This window comes from Trichosurus vulpecula, chromosome 4 (assembly GCF_011100635.1).
Source record: "Trichosurus vulpecula isolate mTriVul1 chromosome 4, mTriVul1.pri, whole genome shotgun sequence".
NCBI lineage: Eukaryota > Metazoa > Chordata > Mammalia > Diprotodontia > Phalangeridae > Trichosurus > Trichosurus vulpecula.
Genome location: NC_050576.1, coordinates 199,419,930 through 199,440,587, shown reverse-complemented (window position 1 = coordinate 199,440,587; position 20,658 = coordinate 199,419,930). Strand labels below are relative to the sequence as shown.

Sequence of the window (20,658 nt, the reverse complement as noted above, 5' to 3'; positions counted from 1 at the left end):
TCTTAGAATATAATATTCCAAACAGCAAAATACACAGGCTTACAGCTAGGACTAACTTACCTTGCAAAACTGAGAATGACTCTATAGGAAGAAAATACCTTTAATAGAGGACTTTGATGCATTTCTGATGAGACCAGAGCTGAGTAGGAACTTTGAAACACAAACATAAGAGTCCAGAGAAACCTAGTAACGTAAGTTTGATTAATTGTAAGGGGCTGTATGATGATATGGTATTAACATTATAATAGAGGGAGAAGAAACAAGTGTCCCTTTAGAACCTTACTATCTTCAAAGGGTAATGAAGGAGTTAAGAAAAACAGAGGTCCTGCTGTGGACTGGTTCTGTTCTGAGAGGTTTGAAGAAGGTAAAGAGAAGGGAAGGTAAAGGAAGACACTAGTGTGCGAAGGAGGAAGAAGTAAGTAGACCATATCATTTCTCATAAATGAGGTGCACAAGAATATACAAACATAGAAAACAGGTGCGTGTGTGGGGGTGAGTGGATAGGGATCCAAATGAACCTCACTCTTCTGAAATTAGCAAAGGAGGGCTACACAAAAACACACCAAGTTTGATTTAGAAATACATAAAACTCAACAGAGAAATAAGTGGGGGTCAGGGTGGGATGGTAAAGGTGAAAGATAATACATGGGAAGGAAGAATAAGGAAAAGAAGAAAGCCAAAGAACAAGTATCTAAAGAAGTACCAATCAATCAGGGAATGGGTGACCAAATGAAGATATATAAATGTAATAGAATATTATTGTGCTATAAAAAATGAAAAAGAAAGGAGTGGCTGGGTAGTATGAATTGATAGATACAAAGTGAAGTAAACAGAATCAAAAGTACAATCTATACAAGGAGATCAACAAATGTGAAGGAAAACAACTTTGGAGGGGCAGAATAATGAGCAAGCAGTACAATGAACTTCCCTTGGCAAACTCCTCCAAATAGATTTAGAAAATGTATCAGACCTAATCCTAAGGGAAAATACAAGGAAAAGTCATAATGAGTCTTTTTTTTCTAGCCCAAGACACTATAGGGGACAGGTGTGCAGACACTGGGCACAATGTGTGGCCAAGAGTACCACGTATGGAGTACTCCAGCACCCACCGAGAGGCTGTGCCCAGGAACAAAAGAAGATCCTAGATCAGATCTGCACAACATATGGCCTGAGGCCTGCCAAAGAATATTGGATGGCCCACGAAAAATGTAGATGTAAAAGAAAAGATGTAGCGAGTGCTTTGTCCATGCCCCACTTAACCTGCCTTCCACTGGTCACTGCTGTGCCTATCATATAATTTGGTGGGTGGGTTGCCACTGCTTACTTTCTCCTGTTTCTTATGTGACCCACAGCAACCAATTATCATCAGTCTGTCTCTAGTCTGAGAGGAGCAAGAGTCGTATCTTTTCACTGCATTTTTGGTCATTACTGCATTGAATAGAGACAAAATGAGTGCTGCCATGTGCCAATGCAGCTGATACCCACTATGTGATGAGTGACTTCTTTCTGTCCCTCGCTGAGCAGCCACCCTCCAAGTTATATGAGTGTCTGGCGCTCTCTCCAAGGTCAGATACTCAGTTCAGTATTCCTTTGTATGTGCGCAGTTGCTGTGGAGATTTTTTGGTTCTAACATTAAAGTTTTTGGGGTGACTTTGTAAAATGGGTGATAAAAAGAAATGAAAGATCAAATCAGAACATAGTGTTTAATCTGGAGTGGACAAATAGGTATTTGTTTACTTACATGAGAGACAAAATGTTGTGCCTTGTTTGCTGAGAAGTAATAGCTGTTCTGAAGGAATACAATCTTCATTGCCATTTCGAGTCAAAATATCCTGACTTAAGCAAATTGGACACCAATGAAAAGCAAATTAAAGCATCCAAATTGTTGGAAAATCTCAGTGAGGAACAATGGTTTTTCAAGAAAGTAAACTCAGAAAATGAGGCAGCTACTAAGGTTAGTTTTCAGATTTCCAAAGAAATTGATTTCAAACATGATTCCGAAGTACAATAAACTGATTGCTAACAAGAAGTGTGATACATCCCACTAACTAAATGTAAATGTAAGAAAACCTGAACAATATATTAAAACTTATACTGCTTAGAAAAGTAATTTTTTTTAACATTAATGTGATTTCATGATAAATAAAAATCAGTGATAAGTGTAATTAATTGATATTAGTTGAAATTTCCCTTTTAAAAAAATGATTTGCAAAATAGTTTAATCATGAATTATACCTTTACTTGGAGAGTGACCTGTTAAGAACCTATCTGCAGCCTTAAGAAGTTTAGCCTATTTTAATTTTGGCTCTTACCTAACTGCCAAGTTGTGCATGTCTGTCCTAGATCCATACTAGGGTACCTCCAGATACTTCAATAAGGACAGGTGCCAACTGGCAGCTTTGTTGCCCTGTACCCAATTCTGGGTCATGGATCCAGGGTAGACTGAGAATGGGACATGCACCTAAGGGTAACTCAGACACAAACCCAGGTCAGGTACTTGCAGAGCTCAGACCAGGGGGACAACAGCTAGACTTTACCCTGGATTAGACCACTTTGGGAACACTGAAAACTGGTCCCTGGCTTGAGCTCTCCCTGAGATCCTCTAACAACACAAAACTCGAACATCCTCCAGAGACTGGCAACGGAACCAGATCAGAGTTTTCATCCATAAGTACACAGAACCAGGCCCTAACGTTAAATTTGAAGTTAGGAAGCAGGGTGGAAGAATAAGTAAACAAACAAAAAACCCACAATAAAAAGCTATTATAATGACAGGGACAATCAAGACACAAAAGCAGAAGACTCCAAAACAGCTACAAGCAAAACCCCAGAGAAAAACATAGCTTGGACACAAATTCAACTAGAATTCCTGGAAGATGATGAAATGAAGTATGAGTTAAAAAATGTTTTTGCCAATGAAATGAGAGCACTAGAGCAAAAAAAAAAATTGGAAAAGAATTGGAAAGGGAATTAACAGCTTGGCTAAACAATGAACTCCCTGAAAATTAGAATGGACCAAATAGAAGCCAATGATTCCATTAAATATGAACTATTAAAACAAAGCAAAAATACAAGAAAATGTAAGCTATCTCATTGCAAAAACAACTGATGACACTTGAACCTCACTCTCATCTGAACTGGTCAAAGGAGGGGAGAACACACACAAACATGGTTAGATACAAAAATACATCTTACTTAATAAGGAAATAGGAAGGAAAGGGGAGAAAGGAGAATTGGAGAAGAGTAGATTAAGAGAGGGATCAGTCTTAAGCAAAACAAAGTTGAAGGATATACAAAAATGTTTATACCTCTTTTTGTGGTGGCAAAAAACAGGAATCTGAGGCAGTGCCCATAAATTGAGGAACAGCTGAATAAGTTATGGAATATAAGTATGAGGCAATACTATTTTGCTGTAAGAAATGATGAAGGGGATAGTTTCAGAGAAACCTGAAAAACTTATATGATACAGAGTGAACAGAACCAGGAGACAATTTATGCAACAGCAGTATGGTAAAAGACAAGCAATGTTGAAAGTATTAGGAATCTTAATCAGCATAACCATCAAAGGACTAATGATAAAGCATGCTACCCACTTCCAGAAAGAGAGATGAAGGTCTCAGAGCACAGAATGGGCCATATATTTTTATGGACATGGCCAATGTCAAAATTTGTTTTGCTTGGCTATATATGTTTCTAAGAGGAGTTTTGTTTTTCTTTTGTTCTTAATTGGGGGTAGGGAGGGAGAAAAGACAGATTTTTGCTCACTGAAAACAATATATAATTTTATTTAAAAAGAAAAACAATTTTGAGAGATCTAAGAATGATGTTCAATGCAATGTGACCCACCATGACACAGGACCTATAATTAAGCATGTTATCCTGACAGAGGGATGATGGAATTAAGGTAAGAAAGATATTTATTTTTGGATACGGCCACTGTGTAGATCAATATTGCTTGACTATGCATATTTGTCACAATAAAGTATTTTTATTTCAGTTTTTTTTTAAATTGAGGGTGGGCAATGGTGAGTGGGTGTTAGAAAAAGTGGTGCCAAAATTAGTGGAACATTGAAACATTTTTTAAAAATCCACAAAAGTAAACAGAAGGAAGCTAAGAAAAAAAAAACACAGATAAGTAGGATAGTTTTGAAACAATGCCAAATCTATTTTATACCTTTGGAAAAAAAAAACCCAAATAGTATGAAATGAAGATTCATGGTATTATGTACAATCTCTTTTTTTTTTTGCATTCTAATACACACATGGAAATATTCCTTTTTTGTAAATTTTTTTTTAAATCAAACAGGGTAACAAGTGGGATTGAGAGTGGGGTGGGTAATACTGGAGGTAATAATAGCAAGCAAAATAAACTTTTTGATCCTGAAGGGATGATGAAGAAGCACAAAAAGAAAAGTAGGCTCTAAAGTGGGGTGCTAAACAATTGGGGAATGGTTGAACAAATTGTGGCATGATTGTGAGGAAATATTGTTATAAGGAAAAATAAATGATTATGAATTTTTTGTTGGCATATAGTGATCAAAATAGTTTCTAATAATTCTCTTTATTTCCTTTTCATTTGCTACTAATTCTTTTAGATTTGTGATATTGGTAACTTGGTTTCTGTCCTTTCAAAAAACCAGAATGGCTAATGGTTTGCTGGTGGTGGCAAGTTGTGTCCAAATCTTCATGACACCATTTGGGGTTTTCTTGGCAAACATACTGGAGTGGTTTGCCATCTCCTTCTCCAGCTCATTTTACAGATGAGGTAACTGAGGCAATCAGGATTAAATGACTTCCCCACAGTCACATAGCTAGTGTTTAAGGCTGGATTTGAATTCAGGTCTTCCTGACTACAGGCCCAGTACTCTATCCACTATACCATCTAGCTGCCCTAGGTAATGCTTTACCTATTTTCAGAAATATAGCTCTTAATTTTATCAAGCAAATGTTTTTGTTTTTAATTTTTAAAAATGTCTTGATTTCACAAATTTATGTTTGTGCTTAGTTTTTTTTTTAATTTTTAAGCCAAGTGCCCAATTCATTGATCTGTCTATTCTCCCTTGCTAATGAAAGTGTTGAGAGATCCAAATTTTCCCTGTTTTGGCTATATCCCCTAAGTTTTAGTACATAATCTGTTGTCATTTTCTTTGATGAAATTATCATTTCTATGATTTGTTATTGACTCGCCAATTATTTACTATCTATATGTTTGAATACCTTCTTTAAAGGACTTTTGTTGATTATGATTTTTATGTTGTGGTCAATAAATGATACATTTGGTATTTCTCCTTGTCTGCATCTGTTTGAGATTTTTATGGCCTGGCACATGGTCAAAATTTTGTAAAGATTTCATGCACAGCTGAAATGTCTTCTCCTTTCTATTTCCATTTAATAATCATCAGAAATCTCATGTCTAATTTTGCTAAAATTCTATTTAGACTTGCAACTTTTTATGTTGGATAATTTATGATAGATTTACCTAGGTCTGAAAGGGGTACATTGAGATCCCTACCTATTATAGTTTTGTGATTTCTTGCAACAAGTTTGTTTTTTTTTCTTTAAGGTTCTTAGATGCTATGCCACACACATAAGGGATATCCCCAAAGTCTTATTGATATTTTCTTTTTCTATAGTTTCTTTAAAAATAATATAATGTACTCATCAATTTTAACCTTGTCTATTTGATTGCTATGTTGATTATTCTGAGTTCATTACAAAATATTCTGTTCTAGAATCTTTAGTTTTGTGTGGATCTTGATGTTTCAAAAACAATGTTAGTTTTTACTTTCTAATCCATTCTGCTATCCTCTTCAATTTTATGGGCAAGTTTATTTCATTCATATTCACAGTTATGATAGTTAAGTGTCTTTCGCTCTTTCAAAGTCTCTTTGCCCTGATCTTTACATAGAAAAAAAAGGTAGACAGGAACATGATCTGTAAGTGATCAGCTCTCATTAATACAACTTTAAGTTCCCTCAAGGGACTGGCTTCTTTTTGTGGCTCTTTAACCTGTCACTCTAACCAGGTCATGACTTATTTCTAGGTCTATTAAAAGCCCAAATTCTTAAGCTAGGATTGTACAGTCTAGTAGTACTATTTTGTCTTAACAGCTCCAAGTCCTCAGATCAGCTCCTGCTGACTGTCTCCCTAGAATGAGGAATGCACTTTATCTGCCTCCATTTGTAAGGTTTAAATAAAATATCCATATCAGTTTGGCATCGCTGTAGGCCAACAGTTTTATAGTAAGGAAGTAAGATTTAAACTGAAAGTAAGAGATATAGGACAAGCTAGTACATCCAACCAATGGGAGAGAAAAGTGGTTTTGTTAGGAAGAATCCCCAGTCAGGCCCAAGTGAGTGTCTGTGGCAGAATAAGAATTATATTACATGTTAATATATTATATCACTATGCTAATAACTACATTACTAAGACTCAGGACTTCCTAGGCAGTTTTACATAAGATCATATTTGATATGTGAGTTTAGCCTAATGCTACCCCTGAGAAGTGGTAGAGTGAAATGAACAATGCACAGGAACCTTGAGATTTGGGTTCCAGCTCTGCCTCTTCTTGGTGGTCTCAGTTTCCTCATCTGTAAAATGTGGGGACTAGAATAAATGCTAAGGACTCTTCAATTCTGACATTTTTTGAGTTGTCTTCTAATTCTGTCCTGTTCTGGAAAAGGCTTGGTGGAGAAGTAGGACAGAAATATCTTAAAGATCTGGTTACACTATCATGTGGAGGAGGAATAGGATTACACTTGTTCTGTGTGACCTCAGGGGGCAGAACTTGGAGCAATAAGTGGAAGTTTCTGGGCGGTGGATTTTCGTTTCATTTAAATGTAATAACCCACAGGCCCAAGGGGCTGAGGTGGTCTGTCCTATGACAGAGCCCTAGCTCTGGACTCATGTAAAATGGGCTAAGTACTAGGGGAGTCTGACCTCTAAAAGGTGGTGCCAAACTTTTTTTTTTAACCTGAATGTCTCTGGTTCTTTAAACCCCCAACCCAGGAGCTCTCATGTCTAGAGTCTTCTCAAAAGGGATTATGATGGTCCTTTATGGGAAGGTACTCAGTGTATCAAGTATAGGATTAACTATTTCCTCCACATGAAAAGAAATGTTTGAAATGCAGTAAAGGCTTAAAAAAAATGAAATGGAAACCCCTATCTTTTAGTATACCATCCTGGGAGGTTAACACTCAAACATTAAAACATTTTATGGGACTGCTGAACAGCCATTCCACTTTCACCTCTGCTCTGCACTGTTCAAACAAACTTCAAGGTCTGTTATCTTTTGGTAAGCCAGGGGAAGGCTTGGGTTCATCTTCCTCCTGGTAGTCATCTTCTCCTCTGAAATGTGTTGTAGAAGATTCAAGTAACACCTCTTACTGCCAATCATCCAAACCTCTCAATGACTCCAAACCTTGAGTCAGTGAGGCAGTTATAAATATCCATCTGAGGACTGCTGCGTGGTCAGTCATGCTTAGGAAAAGAAACGGAAATCAGAAAATTCAGATAAGGCTTTAAAATGTAGTCTCAGGCTCAACTAGATAAACATAAGCTCTCACTGCCATTTGTGAACAGCCCCATAGCTGCCTAAGGAGTGCTGGTAGGGAGAGGGAGAGAAATTCTTTCACAGCAAGTCCACGAGAGCTGTCCAAGACCCAAATCACATATTCAGAAGAGAAAAAGTCATTCCTCCTTTTAAGGTCTACCAAGTGGGCAGCTCTTGTTGCTAGGTGGCCAATCCTCTTTGAAGCAACATTCTGTCATGAGGGTGGAGAAGGCAAATAGGGATCAATCAGAAGTCTTTGATTTTGAGTGTCCTTTAGTGAGGGATCTTTACTAACCAGAAGGTGTCAAGAGGCATGTTGAGATATCCTATAGACATGTTCAAGATTATTAGATTATGGTGGGGGTATGTTTCCCAATTACCCCTATCACATCAGGAAGAACTTCATGACAATTAGAGCTGATCAAAGTGGAATGGGCTGTTGGGGAAGGAGTGAGATCCTAATTACTGAGGTTTAAGGGGAGGCAGGATGAATATTAGGGGAGGAAATGTTATCAAGAGTATTCTTATTTAGGCAGGGGTTTACATGGATGACCTCTCAGGCATCTGAGAGCTTAGATTCTACAATTCTAAGCTTAGTTCTACATACTTCTTTTAATCTTAATACTCTATACAATCAGTAGACGGTACAGGGGCAATTTAGCTGGAAGACTTAGGCAGACATAATGAAAGCTAGCTTTAAACACTTGAAGTGTTATGTCCAAGAGGAATTAGAAATGCTTTACTTGACCCTGGAAGACAGAACTAGGCACACTGAGTGGAGGTTGCCGAGGTAGATTTAGGTTGAATGGAAGGAATAACTTTCCAACAGTCAGAACCCTACAAAAGTAGAAGGAGCTGCCTTATGAGAGAGTATATACTTTCTGTTCCCTAGAATTCTTCAGGCTGACTGCTTAGTGACATTACAGAAGAGCTTGCTGTTTTGGTAAGAGCTGAACTGGCTGAAATTCTAGTCCCTTGTAATTCATAATGGAGGAATAGGGGGTCTACAGGACCTCAGGCTGTGCTGTCAACACCAGCCTGTTCTTATTCTCAAAGCAACCTACAAATGTGTTTCAAGAAAATTATGCTCTACTATCTTGAAGCTGCTTTACCTACAAAGATCATCTTGCTCTTCACTCATTCAGACTGCTCTGAAGGACAGAAAAGTGAGTAAGATACTAACTTTGTCCTCAAAGAGCTTCCGTCCTTCCATCCTAGCATAGATCTTCCAGGGTCAGACGTGCAATGACAACAAATGACTTTCTCAAGATCACACATCAAGTCAGAAAGCAAGCTGGAAGTAAGAACACAGGAGTTCTGACTTCCAAAACATGGTACTTAAGTTGCATTTAAGGATAAGGAGAAATAAATTACAGATGCAGAGTGAAGAATACATTGTATGTTTATTATTCACAGTTAATTACTACCTACCAAATGCTGTTGCAGAGTTAAAGGATTAAGTACATAGGTCTTTTTAAACACTGATCTTTTTTTAATATATATACACAAAACAGTTCAGCAAGGCTTCGTGATATACACCAATTCCAAAATAAACAATCAAATGGTCCAGGTGTCGAATGCCATAGTTTCCTTTTTTCATTACTGATGGAAGAAGAAATAGAACCAAACAGCAAGAGGAGGAACTCAAGAAATGCTCAGCTTGGAGAGTTGCTTACCTCTTGGTGAATCAGAATGTTAAAGGCAGCATCCATCTCTACAAGTGCCCAAAGAAAATTTCAGAAAAACCAAAAAGACACTAAAGGAAAAAATGAAGGAGGTTTCATTTATTTTAAGAGGGTGTGGCCTAAAAATAATATCATTGCTGGAAAAACAATAACATATCCAAATATTGGCACTAAGGGCATTGCTGTTAAACTAGTCTCCCTTCAGTTAAAAGTCATTTCCTTTAAATACTCTTTCTCCTTCAGAAGTTTTGTAGGGGCAGTCAGGGTAGGGTGGGACGGACTAGCCATAAACAGCCCTGCTGTTAACTAGGAAGTAAAGATACTAGTCTCTTGCTTCTTGAATGGTCAATTAAGCAGGTCAGGAGACACACACACACACACATACACACACACACACACCCCCAAAGTTCCAAGAAGATACCCCCTATTTTTAAGAGCAAGACAATATAAATAGTTACATTCCTACACCAGTGTAGGAATATAGGATAATGTTTTAAGATTCAAGAATGATAGTTTAAAGTTCGACTATTTTTCTCTTTTGGTTTTCTTGTAGTTGGACATTTTCTCTCTGTAGGGAGGTACATGTGAGAATTACTGTCTCCCACCAGTCAAGAGGGAACCAGAGATCACGTGAGACCTTCAGCTTTCTTTTTACCAGATTGAATCAAATACAGGAAAGGTTACATCTCTTCTCTGCTTCCATGGGGTGTCTACCATATTGCACTGCTGCTGGCAGCATCTCTAGGTCTCGCATGCATTACCTCTGGAAATACGTACTTGCTCACCAATATTAAAGCTTAATCCTTAAAGACTTCTGGCTTCAACAGACAAATAAGAACTTAGAACTTCTCCCTGTCTGACTCCCTGTCTCCCTCCCTGACAAATATAAAATTATACATATAAGAGGAGACAAATTGGCTGAAAAGTTCTGGACTGTCTTTAACTTAAAAATTACAACAAAAAACCCCTGAAAATAATGAAAAAGGCACTATAAAAAAAATGTTCAACACACCATTTAGAAAATAACAAGGTGAAAAAAACCCCCAAGTTTCTGCTATTTAGAATTTTGCATGTATTGGCAAAATATCTTGCATTCACTCTACTCTGCTCCCAAAATGACAAATACAAGGTTTACCCAAACCCACAAATACTTTCTCAGAGCAAAAAGATCTGAATTCTGAACATGTCAGGAGTTCCCTCTCTTTTTTCTAAGAAAAGGACAATAAAGTATATTCTTTCAAGTTGCTCATTCTATCTAAAACAGACATTCTGCATAGAGAAAATACCAGTCCACTTGTTTTCTTATCTTTTATTATCTGCATCAGTTAAGATTAGGTGTGTCATTTAATGTCATGCACTGATGGACAGAAGAGAAAGAATGGGGGGAAAAGGGATAAAGGAAGGGAAATAGGAACACCTGTGAAAATCTGTAATAAAAATGATCTTTTCTTAATTTAAAGGTAAGTTTTGGCATTTTATATCCAACTCCCTTTCCCACCCCTCCCTCACCAAAGTTCCATCCAGAGTGAGAGAGGGTCACCCTATGGTGACTTAGGTGTTATGGCCAGATGCTCAGAGCTCCCTCACTGGCTGCTGTTAGATGCAGCATGTGGATTTTACTTTTGTATGTGTGTATGTTTTAAAATTTTCATGTTTCCTTAAATAATTTCTTATTGATTCTTAGATGTTCCGGTTCACTGGGGTGACGTAGTTACGTGGAAACATGCCGGTCTGCCCATGGCAGGCTCCTTTCCACCAGTTGGGGTCTGAGTTATCAAGGACCTGTATGAAATCTCCCCGACGGAAGCCCAGCTCTCCATCTTCTTGGGGGTCAAAGTCAAAGAGGGCCTGGACATATGTTGGTTGCTGAAAAGGAAAGAAAGAATTAGGGTGTTCACTTGTTACACTGTTGAGAGATCTAAAATTTATGTCACACATAGTCTTGGTTTATTATCTTTCAAATGTGTGCCATAGAGAGAAAGTCTATAGTGTGTAAATGGCTAGGTGCAGCCTTTTACATCATTTGAGATAAACAGTTCAGATAAATGCTCTATTGATTAACAGGTCACCAGCACCATCTCAGGCATAGTCTACATAATGTTGCCCTAACATGATTTCACGATAATGATAGTAGCATCCTAACCAAATCCCACTGTATATACAGCAAAATTCCTGATTTAATAATGTCCAAATGACTGCCTAAGAGGAAAATTCAATAGTTCATTCTTGTCTCTCCCAATTGTTTCACTTAATGCCATCTTTTTACAGAATCAATGAATGACATGAGGTGGAATATACCTATATGCTGAGAAAGAAAAGACCAGACCTATGGTTCCACTGGTGGAAGATGGGCAACTGCTCTGCAACTTACACTGTAAGAGAGGTCACTCAGAGATTCAGTGACTTGTTCAGGGTGACAATTCCAGGATGTGTCAGAAGTAGAACATGAAGCAGGGTCTTCCTGACTTTGAAGCTAGCACCTACACTAGTATTCTTTTTAAAAAATTTTTTATTTTCAGTTCCAAATTCTCTGCCTTCCCCTCCCCTTCCTGAGAAAGCAAGAAAAACAAAACCCATTATAAACACTTATAGTCATATAGCCATGTTTAAAAAAAAAAAAGGCAAGAGAAAAGAATATGCTTCAATCTGCATTCTGAATCCATTAGTTCTTTCCAGAGGTAGATAGCAAGTTTCATTATGAGTCCTTTGGAATTGAGATGGATCACCATATTGAACAAAGTTACTTAATCTTTCGCAGCTGATTGTCATTATAATATTGCTGTTACTATAGACATTGTTCCCCTGGTTCTGCTCATTTCACTTTGCATCAATTCATTTAAGTCTTCCTAAGTTTTTCTGAAATCATCCTGCTCGTCATTTCTTATGGCATAATATAACTTGTTCAGCCATTCCCCAACTGATGGGCACCTCATCAGTTTCCAATTCTTTGCTTTCACAAAAAAGAATCGCTGATAATTACTTTTTGTACATTTGAGTCCTTTTCCTCTTTCTTTTATCTTCTTGTGATATAAACCTAGGAATGGTATTGCTGGTCCAAAGGGCATGCACAGTTTTATAGCCCTTTGGGCATAGTTTCGAACTGTTCTTCAGAGTAGTTCGGCCTAGTTCACAGCTTCACCAACAGTGCATTATTTTATCTGTTTTCCCACAGCCCTTCCGGCATTTGTCATTTTTCTTTTCTATCATCTTAGCTAATCTGATCAGTATGAAGTTGTGCCTCAGAGTTGTTTTAATTTTCATTTCTCTAATTATTAATGGTTTAGAACACTTAAAAAATATGATTATTGATAGCTCTGATTGCTTCCTCTGAAAACTACCCGTTCATAACCTTTGATGAGTTGGAGAACGGCTCTTATTCTTATAAATTTGGTTCAATTCCTTATATGTTTTAGAAATGAGACATTTGCTAGAGAAACTTGCTGCATAGGTTCTCCCCCTCCCCCCAGTTTCCCATTTTTTTTTCTCATTTTAGCTCCATTGTCTTTTTCTACAAAAACTTCTTAATTTTATGTAATCAAAATTAGCCATTTTACCTCTTGTTAACCTCTATCTTAGTCATGAACTCTTCCTCCATCCATAAATCTGATAGGTAATTTCTTTCATGTTCCACTAATTTGCTTATGAGATCACCCTTTATGTCTAAATCATGAACCCATTTTAAGTTTATCTTGGTTTATGGTATGAGATGTTAGTTAGTCTATGTCTACTTTCTGCCAGATTACTTTCTAGCTTTTTCAATTTTTGTCAAATAGTTAATTCTTACCCCAAGAGCTGGGATCTTTGGGTTTATTAAACACTGGGTTAATGGGCTCATTTACAACTGTATATTATGTATCTGATCTGTTCTACTGACCAAATACTCTATTTCTTATCCAGTAACCAACTATTCTGATAATTACAGCTCTGGAGTATACTTTGAGATCTTGGACTGCTTGGACTCCTTCCTTCATATCTCTTTGCATTGATTCCCTTGATAATTTTGGTGTTCTGTAAAACTCCAGATAAATTCTGTTGTCAAATTTTCTAGCTCAATAAAGTAATTCTTTGGTAGTCTGGCTGGAATGGTACTGGCTAAGTAAATTAATTTAGGTAGCATTGTCATTTTTATTATGTTGATACGCAACCTACCCATGAACAATTAATATTTTTCCAGGTATTTAGAACTGTCTCTATTTGTGGCAAGAATGTTCTGTAATTGTGTGTATGTATATGTATATATGCACAGACATATTTATATGTATACATTAATATTCCTATGTGTGTATCTTGGCAGGTAGACTCCCAAGTATTTTATACATTCCAATGCTATTTTAAATGGAATTTCTCTTTTTACTTCTTCTTGCAAGATTTTATTGTAATATACAGAAATATTGATGATTTGTGTGGCTTTAATTTATATCCTGCAACTCTGCTGAAGCTTTTCCATTGTTTTGATAAGTTTTTTTTAAGAGGGTTCTCTAAACCATCCTATCATCTGCAAAAAGCAAGTTTTGTTTGTTCTTTGCCTAAGCTTATTCCTCTTTCAATTTATTTTTCTTGTAGTATTACTATAGCTAGAATTTCTAACATACCAAATATATTAGAGATAATGGACATCCTTGCTTTAACCTTGATCTTATTAGAAAGGCTTCTATCTTATCCCTACTATAGATAATGCTTCATCCTGGTTTTAGATAGGGCTATCATTTTAAGGAAAGTTCCATTTATTCCTGTGCTTACTAGTATGTTTAAGAAGAATGGATGTTGTATTCTGTCAAAAAGAGTTTTTTGCATCTACTGAAACAACATGATTTTTGTTGTTTTTTTTTTTTTGTTATCAACATGGTCACTCATACTTACAGTTTCCATAATAATCAAAACAGCCCACATTCCTAGTATAGACCCAGTCTGGTAATGATGTGTAATTTTTTTATGTTGTCTTACTCTTCTTGCTAGTATTTTATTTAAAATTTTTGCATCAGTATTCATTAAGGAAATTGGCCTATAGTTTTATTTCTCCTAGACTTTCCCTGGTTTAGGTATCAAGACCACATTTGTGTCATAGAAGCAATATGGTAGGAATCCTTTACCAATTTTTTCAGTTTATTATGTAGCATTGGAATTAATTATTCTCTGAATGTTTGGTAGAATTCGCTTGTAAATCTATCTGTTCCTGGGATTTTTTTCTTAGGGAGTTCAATCCTCCCCCCCCCCCCCATAGGGTTTTTTAAGTATTCTATTTCTTGTTCTGTTAATCTAGGCATTTATATTTTTGTAGCTATTCATCCATTTCATTTAGATTGTCAGTTTTGTTAGCATGTAAGCTGGGCAAAACAGCTCCGAATAATTGCTTTTTTTTCATCTTCATTGGTTATGAATTCATCTTTTTCATTGTGGGTTCTAATAATTTGGTTTTTTTTAATCCAATTAGACAATGGTTTAATCTAGTTTTATTGATTTAAAAAACAGCTTCTAATTTAAAAAAAATTTTTTTTTACTTTTGTTAATCTCTCCTTTGATTATCAGGATTTTTATTTTGGTGTTTAACTGGGGGTTTTAAATTTGTTTTTTTTCTAGTTTTTTTAGCTGCATGCCCAATATGATGACCGGCTCTTTCTCTTTTATTGATGTAAGTTTTTAGAGTTATACATTTTCCCCTAAGTACAGCTTTGGCTGCATACTATTATTTTTAAGATAAAATGCAAAGACAGGTCTCCATGGAGGAAGCATGTGAAAAGAAAAGGAAAATTTTCCAGTGACATGCCTAATTTATAATTTTTCAGAATGCTGGAATATGTTTTATTTTGCACACATTTTTACTGTAACATAAGAAGAATGTATTAAAGAATGAGTGTTGAGCCAACACCACAAGGATTTTTCTCCTATGTTAATTTGCTGAGAAGCAAGTCTTGGTGTATTAAATAGTACTGATGCTTTTCTTTTTATATACTCACCTGTGGCACCTGTTCTATGTCCCGCAAGAATATTTGCTGGTTTCTGGAAACCGAGGTGGATCTGTGATAATCTACCAGCTCATTTAAAGAATTGAACTTTACCACCCAAAGGAAATACTTTCCAGCCCCATCTCGGAGCACCTTGAAATGCTGCACATCATTTCCAAACCTGGGGAAGACCAGATGATATATGTTAGGTAGTCAAAGAATTCTTTCTCCAAGTTTAGTTAGGACATCTCTTACTACAAAAGGTAGTTTAATAGGAAAGAAAGACAATAATCTGTCAACCTTTCTCCCAGCCTAAAGTATGAGACACTTGTACTGTGGCTCAAAGAACAAGGAATGGAATAATAAGATGCCCTTGTTAGGAAGAACACAGGTATTCAATTATATGAGTCCCCAATTAATGTTAATGGTTAACATACATGGATCAGACCCATAAAACCAGAGGTCTCCAGTCCCTCCTGATTAGCATATCTCTTAGGTACAGACATACATAAAGAATTCCTGTCAAATACAAGGAAACTAGCCCACCTTGTTACCACTGTAGTGAACACATTTGTCTACAGTACTTGTCATGGTTCTGCTATAAGTATGACATTTACAACAAAGATATCAGGCAAGGAATAAGAATATAGATTTAAAAGCTACTAGGTAAATGGGGGAAATACCAATCTCTTATCAAATCAAATAGAATTTCATTTAGTGATTAACAAATATGAGTTAAAAGAAAAGCAGAGTAATTCTTTAACAGAATGGCTGATACTTTGCATAACAAATTAACAGCTCATTTCTAGTGGTTTCTGATTCTCCTTTCCACTCAGATCAAATGAACTCCAGGGAAAATGGAAAGAAAAAGTAGATTCAGGTACCAAAGAAACTAAGTCCCATTATAATCCAAAATTACTTGCAAATGTCCCTTTATATACAGTTTAGATTCAGTTGGCAAAGGCAGAACCCCCAAATTACAAGAAGGCCAAAAGAATACAAATATCTTTCTCTTTACCACTCTCTCCATAGCTATTTTCCCCTCAAACAGTTCTCCCTAAAAATGACCCATCAGGTGGCAGCACTGAGTTGCCGAAAGAACTTTCAGAGCACATAGACAATCTAATACTTGGGGGAAAACAAATTGTTTTAAACAGCAATTAACCCTGGCCACCAAAAAGTAAAGAATGCGTTCATTCAGTCCCTTTTCTACATTTGCAATTGGAATTGCCACCAATAGGCAGGAATATGTGCCCACAGGCAAGCCTAAAGATGATACACTGAAGATCATAAGAAAATAATTGGAATCTTAAATGCAATTAGTGACATTAGACATCATTCAGCCCATCCTCTCTCATCTGCTTCTTGTCCTCCATTTTACAAAGGAGGAAACTGAGACCTTCGAATCACCAGAATTCTACTAGCTTAAATTCAATTTTTTTTCTTTTTTATCAATTAACAAAAAAAATTATTTGTTCTTCCTCCTATTTCCCCCAAGTTGGGGAGGAAAACCCCAAGAAAAACAAAACCTTTTAACAAATATAATCAAGCAAAACAAATTCATCTGGCCATGACCAAAAATATGTCTCATTCTGCATCCTGAGTCATCTCTCTGCTAAGAAGCTGGTAACATTCTTCATCATCAGTCCCCTGGAATCATGGTTGGTCTGTGTTGATCAAAGTTCTAAAGTCTTTCAGAGTTGTTTGTTTCACAATGTTGCTACATAAATTGTTTCCTGGTTCTGCTTACTTCAAAATGCAACAGTTTATATGTCTTCTTAAGTTTTTCTGAAGTCATAATTTCCCCCCCCAATACACTATTCTGTTATATTCATATATCATGGTTTGTTCAGCCATTTCTCAACAGACAGGTATTCCCCTAGTTTCCACTTCTTTACCACCACGAAAAGAGCTGCTGTAAGTATTTTTTGGTACCTGTAGGCCATTTTTCTCTTTCTCTGATTTCCCTGGGGAATAGGCCTAGTAGTAGCATCAGGGAGTTCAGAGGGCACTGACATTTGGTGACTTTTTGTGCATGGTTCCAAACTGATTTTCAAAATAGCTCTCTTAATCCATAGCCCCTCCAACAGTGCACAAATGTGCTTATTTTCCCACATCTCTTCCAACATTTGCCATTTTCCTTTTTTGTCATCAGATTTTTACTCTTCATGATTCCCAAATAGCTGAGGTTCTGGACTTGTCAGGTTGTAGAATAAAAAACCTGGTCTCTGCTAGCATCATAGTTAAGTTAGTTTGGAAGTGAGCAAAGTAATGAGAGAAAGACTCACTTGACAGAAAGGGAGAAGTCCCCCGGTGCACTCTCACTCTCCCGGATAAGAAAGGCACCATCATGTCGCTGTTTGCCAAGCATTTCTTCTGCCTTTGCTCTGGGGATTTTGCCAAAAAACCACCTACAGAACAAAGTAACCCAGTCAAAGTCTGCTCCCCAACATGAAAAAAAAAAAGATGTTTAGGGCCTTGAACTGTTAGCTAAAAAATGACTCCCCTTTCTAGAGGGGCAAAGGAAGCAAACATCTACCCTTCAGTATCAATATACTCAACAATTAGGCTAATTCAATATAGTTGAGGGTTCTCTAAGTGACATCCCCTTAAATGATGCAACCTTTGAGACTCTCCTGCCCACCCTCCCCCCCAGTGTAGGAAAGTGACTCATTACAGTGTTAAATAGTTTCTATAGGGGTAGACACTAAAAATCTGCCAGACAGGTCAATGCCCACAAGTTTAGCTTCTCACTCACTAGAGAGATACATGGGGAAGCCCCTAGTTACATCAACGCGAAAAAACGTACAGAATGAATCAAATAAGGAAAAAGAGGCCTACTTTATGTAGTCATTTGCTATTCATATTACTGTGCTACCAAGAAAAATAGGATGGGGTGGGGGTGGGGGTGGGGGTGGGAGTGGGGAGTGAAGTGGGTGGCCAGAAGTAAAACTGCCATGGAAACAGCCCCAAAGGCAAATGCTCCAGACTTTTAGCAACAAGCATGCCAGGAGGATGGAGAACAATCTTACCAAACTAGGAGCAGAATCTACCTGAGTAAATGCTTAGCTTAGAGTTTATGTTTTTACTTTAGGAAAGAACTATACCACCTTCTTTTATCATAATACACCACCGACCCTGAGTATTGGAGGAAGTGAAGCTGTCTTCTTATATAGCCCTCCTACTGTAAGCAGAATACAAAGATGAACTAATTATTAAGTAGATCTACCAATTAGCTGGTATGAAGTTGTGTTTTTATGTTTTTATTTTGGGGAGGGGTGTTTGGAGGTAAGGGACTGCATTGTTAACTAAGGTGGGACTTTCTTGTTGGTTAGGAGACTCTGGGTAGCTGCTGGAGCCCCTGGCTTTGAAAAAAACCCAGATGCTGGTGCTTCTCTTTTTGGTAACTATGTATGTGATTGCTTGGACAGACAGCTACAAGCCTGTCTGATTATTGTTTATTTGCTGTTTATATAATGTGTTTGTAATTTGTTTGTATTTGCTCTGAAGTTCAGGGTGCTGGCTTTTCCCCCTGAACTAAGTGAATGGTATTTGTTATGTTGGATTGAAATAAGATTGTTAACCCCTTAACGTTGCTTTCCTTAGTAAAGCAGATCAAAAGAACCTGTGCTGGCAGTTTTCTGTGTGCTGGTTGTTGCCAGGTCTTATACCCCTACAGCAGCTGCTAGCTGAATTGTTCCAACACGGACTTGACTCCCTCCACATCCCCAAAATAAACCACTTAAGAATTTAACATTTTCAGAGACCATATTGTTAGAAAGAGTGCTGGATTTAGTGTCAGATAATTTAGATTTTATTCCTGGCTCTATCACTTAACTTCTCTGTGTTTTAGTTTCTTCACGTGTAAAATGAAGGCATTTAACTTGATAATCTTTAAGGTTATTTACAACACTACATCTATGATCATATCACCAGCTAACCCTGGTCTCTTGCACTCAATACCAAATTATGATATTCTCCCATTTGTGTTGTCTTCCCTCATTAGAATGTAAGCTCCTTGAGAGCAAGGACTATCTTGCTTACTTGTATTTGTATACGCAAGCTTAGCACAGTGCGTGGTACTTAATAAATGTTCTAGTTATCTTTCTGTATCTATCTACCTACATAAATTCTTTGCTGGATATGCTTGTTTATAATGCATAATCATGAAGTTATAAATCTAAGAAATGTTAACTTATTCCAGAAAGTCCACATCAACAAACAATGCTATGTTAACAGCTAGAGTACTTCTTAACTTTATAGGAAGAGGTTTCTTTTCCAGAATAAATACCAGACTACTTAACTTGCAGGAGAAATCTACTTCTGCAAAGAGAACATGGACAAATCTTCATCGATATCCTTAAAGCATATTTTTGAGTTTTGCACTTCACAAGGTTAGCATCCTTCCATATCTATATGCAACTCAAGTATAAGTCCTATAATGAAAACCACGTGTGTGTGTGTGTGGGGGGATATATTGTTATTCATTCTCAAAGAGGACCATGACATCAGAGAGACGATGACATGACTTGCAAATGAATTGGATTTGAGTGAGGGAGGGCTGTACAAAGTCACCAGCCTCACTTTCTCCTCCAGAGCCACCTGGGTCCAGTGGCTAGATATTCATCAGGATGACTGGAGATGGCCCAGTGGCAGCTAGGTGGCTCAGTGGATAGAGTGCTGGGCCTGAAGTCAGAAAGACTCATCTTTCTGAGTTCAAATTTGGCCTCAGACACTTACTAACTGTGTGGCCCTGGGCAAGTTACTTAACCCTGTTTGCCTTAGTTCCTCAATGAAAACCTACCATATAAGGGAAATAACATTTCAAAGGAACTGGATCCAAAATACGGAAGTGAGCTCAGAAAATGTGATCTGTATTACAGACACCTCTCCCCTCCCCCCACCCCCATCTTTTTTTCCTTTTCCTGTTCCCTTCTTTGTAAGGATTTTAGCTACCCAGGAGGCCACAAAAGATTTACCTCAGAAAACTACTGTACTTTAAACTCCCTAACGTCAACCTACTTGTTCCTCAAGACCTACTCTTCCCTCCCACTTCCATACACAAGATCATACAAGATCAGGGGTCATACCCCTGATCTTGCCATCATCCACAAATGTACCACCTCCATGAATTCCTGAAATCCCCTTATCTGACCATAACCTATTGGTTTTTCACCTCTCAGTCTTCCCTTATATCCACACCATGACCTCCAATCCTGTGACCCCTTACTTCTCTCCAAGGCCATCTCCCTCACACTAGCCATTCTTTCCTCTTTTCTCCATCTTGACCCCTTGGTAAAGCCAATTAAATTCTACACTATGCTCATCTCTTGCATCACTAGCCCCCATATCATTCTGGTGATTATGCCCTGTCAAGCCTTAGCCTTGGCTCACTTCCATCATTTGCTACCTTCTCTCCTACACACATGCTGCTGAATGAAGTTGGAGAAAATCATGCAACATTTCTGCCTGGATCCAT

The 20,658-nt window shown here is 37.3% G+C and overlaps 1 protein-coding gene across 1 annotated transcript in view; it reads right to left on the bottom strand.

The window, feature by feature from the left end:
• Positions 1 to 8,936: 8,936 nt before the first annotated feature.
• GRB2 (growth factor receptor bound protein 2) overlaps positions 8,937 to 20,658 on the bottom strand; it is a 100,315-nt gene continuing 88,593 nt past the window's right edge. The window contains exons 4-6 of the mRNA XM_036755991.1: positions 17,468 to 17,590; positions 15,192 to 15,360; positions 8,937 to 11,103 (exon numbers count right to left, since the gene is read on the bottom strand). Of these exons, the coding sequence (XP_036611886.1) occupies positions 10,918 to 11,103; positions 15,192 to 15,360; positions 17,468 to 17,590 (478 nt within the window). The 3' untranslated portion in view covers positions 8,937 to 10,917. The remainder of the gene's footprint in view (positions 11,104 to 15,191; positions 15,361 to 17,467; positions 17,591 to 20,658) is intronic.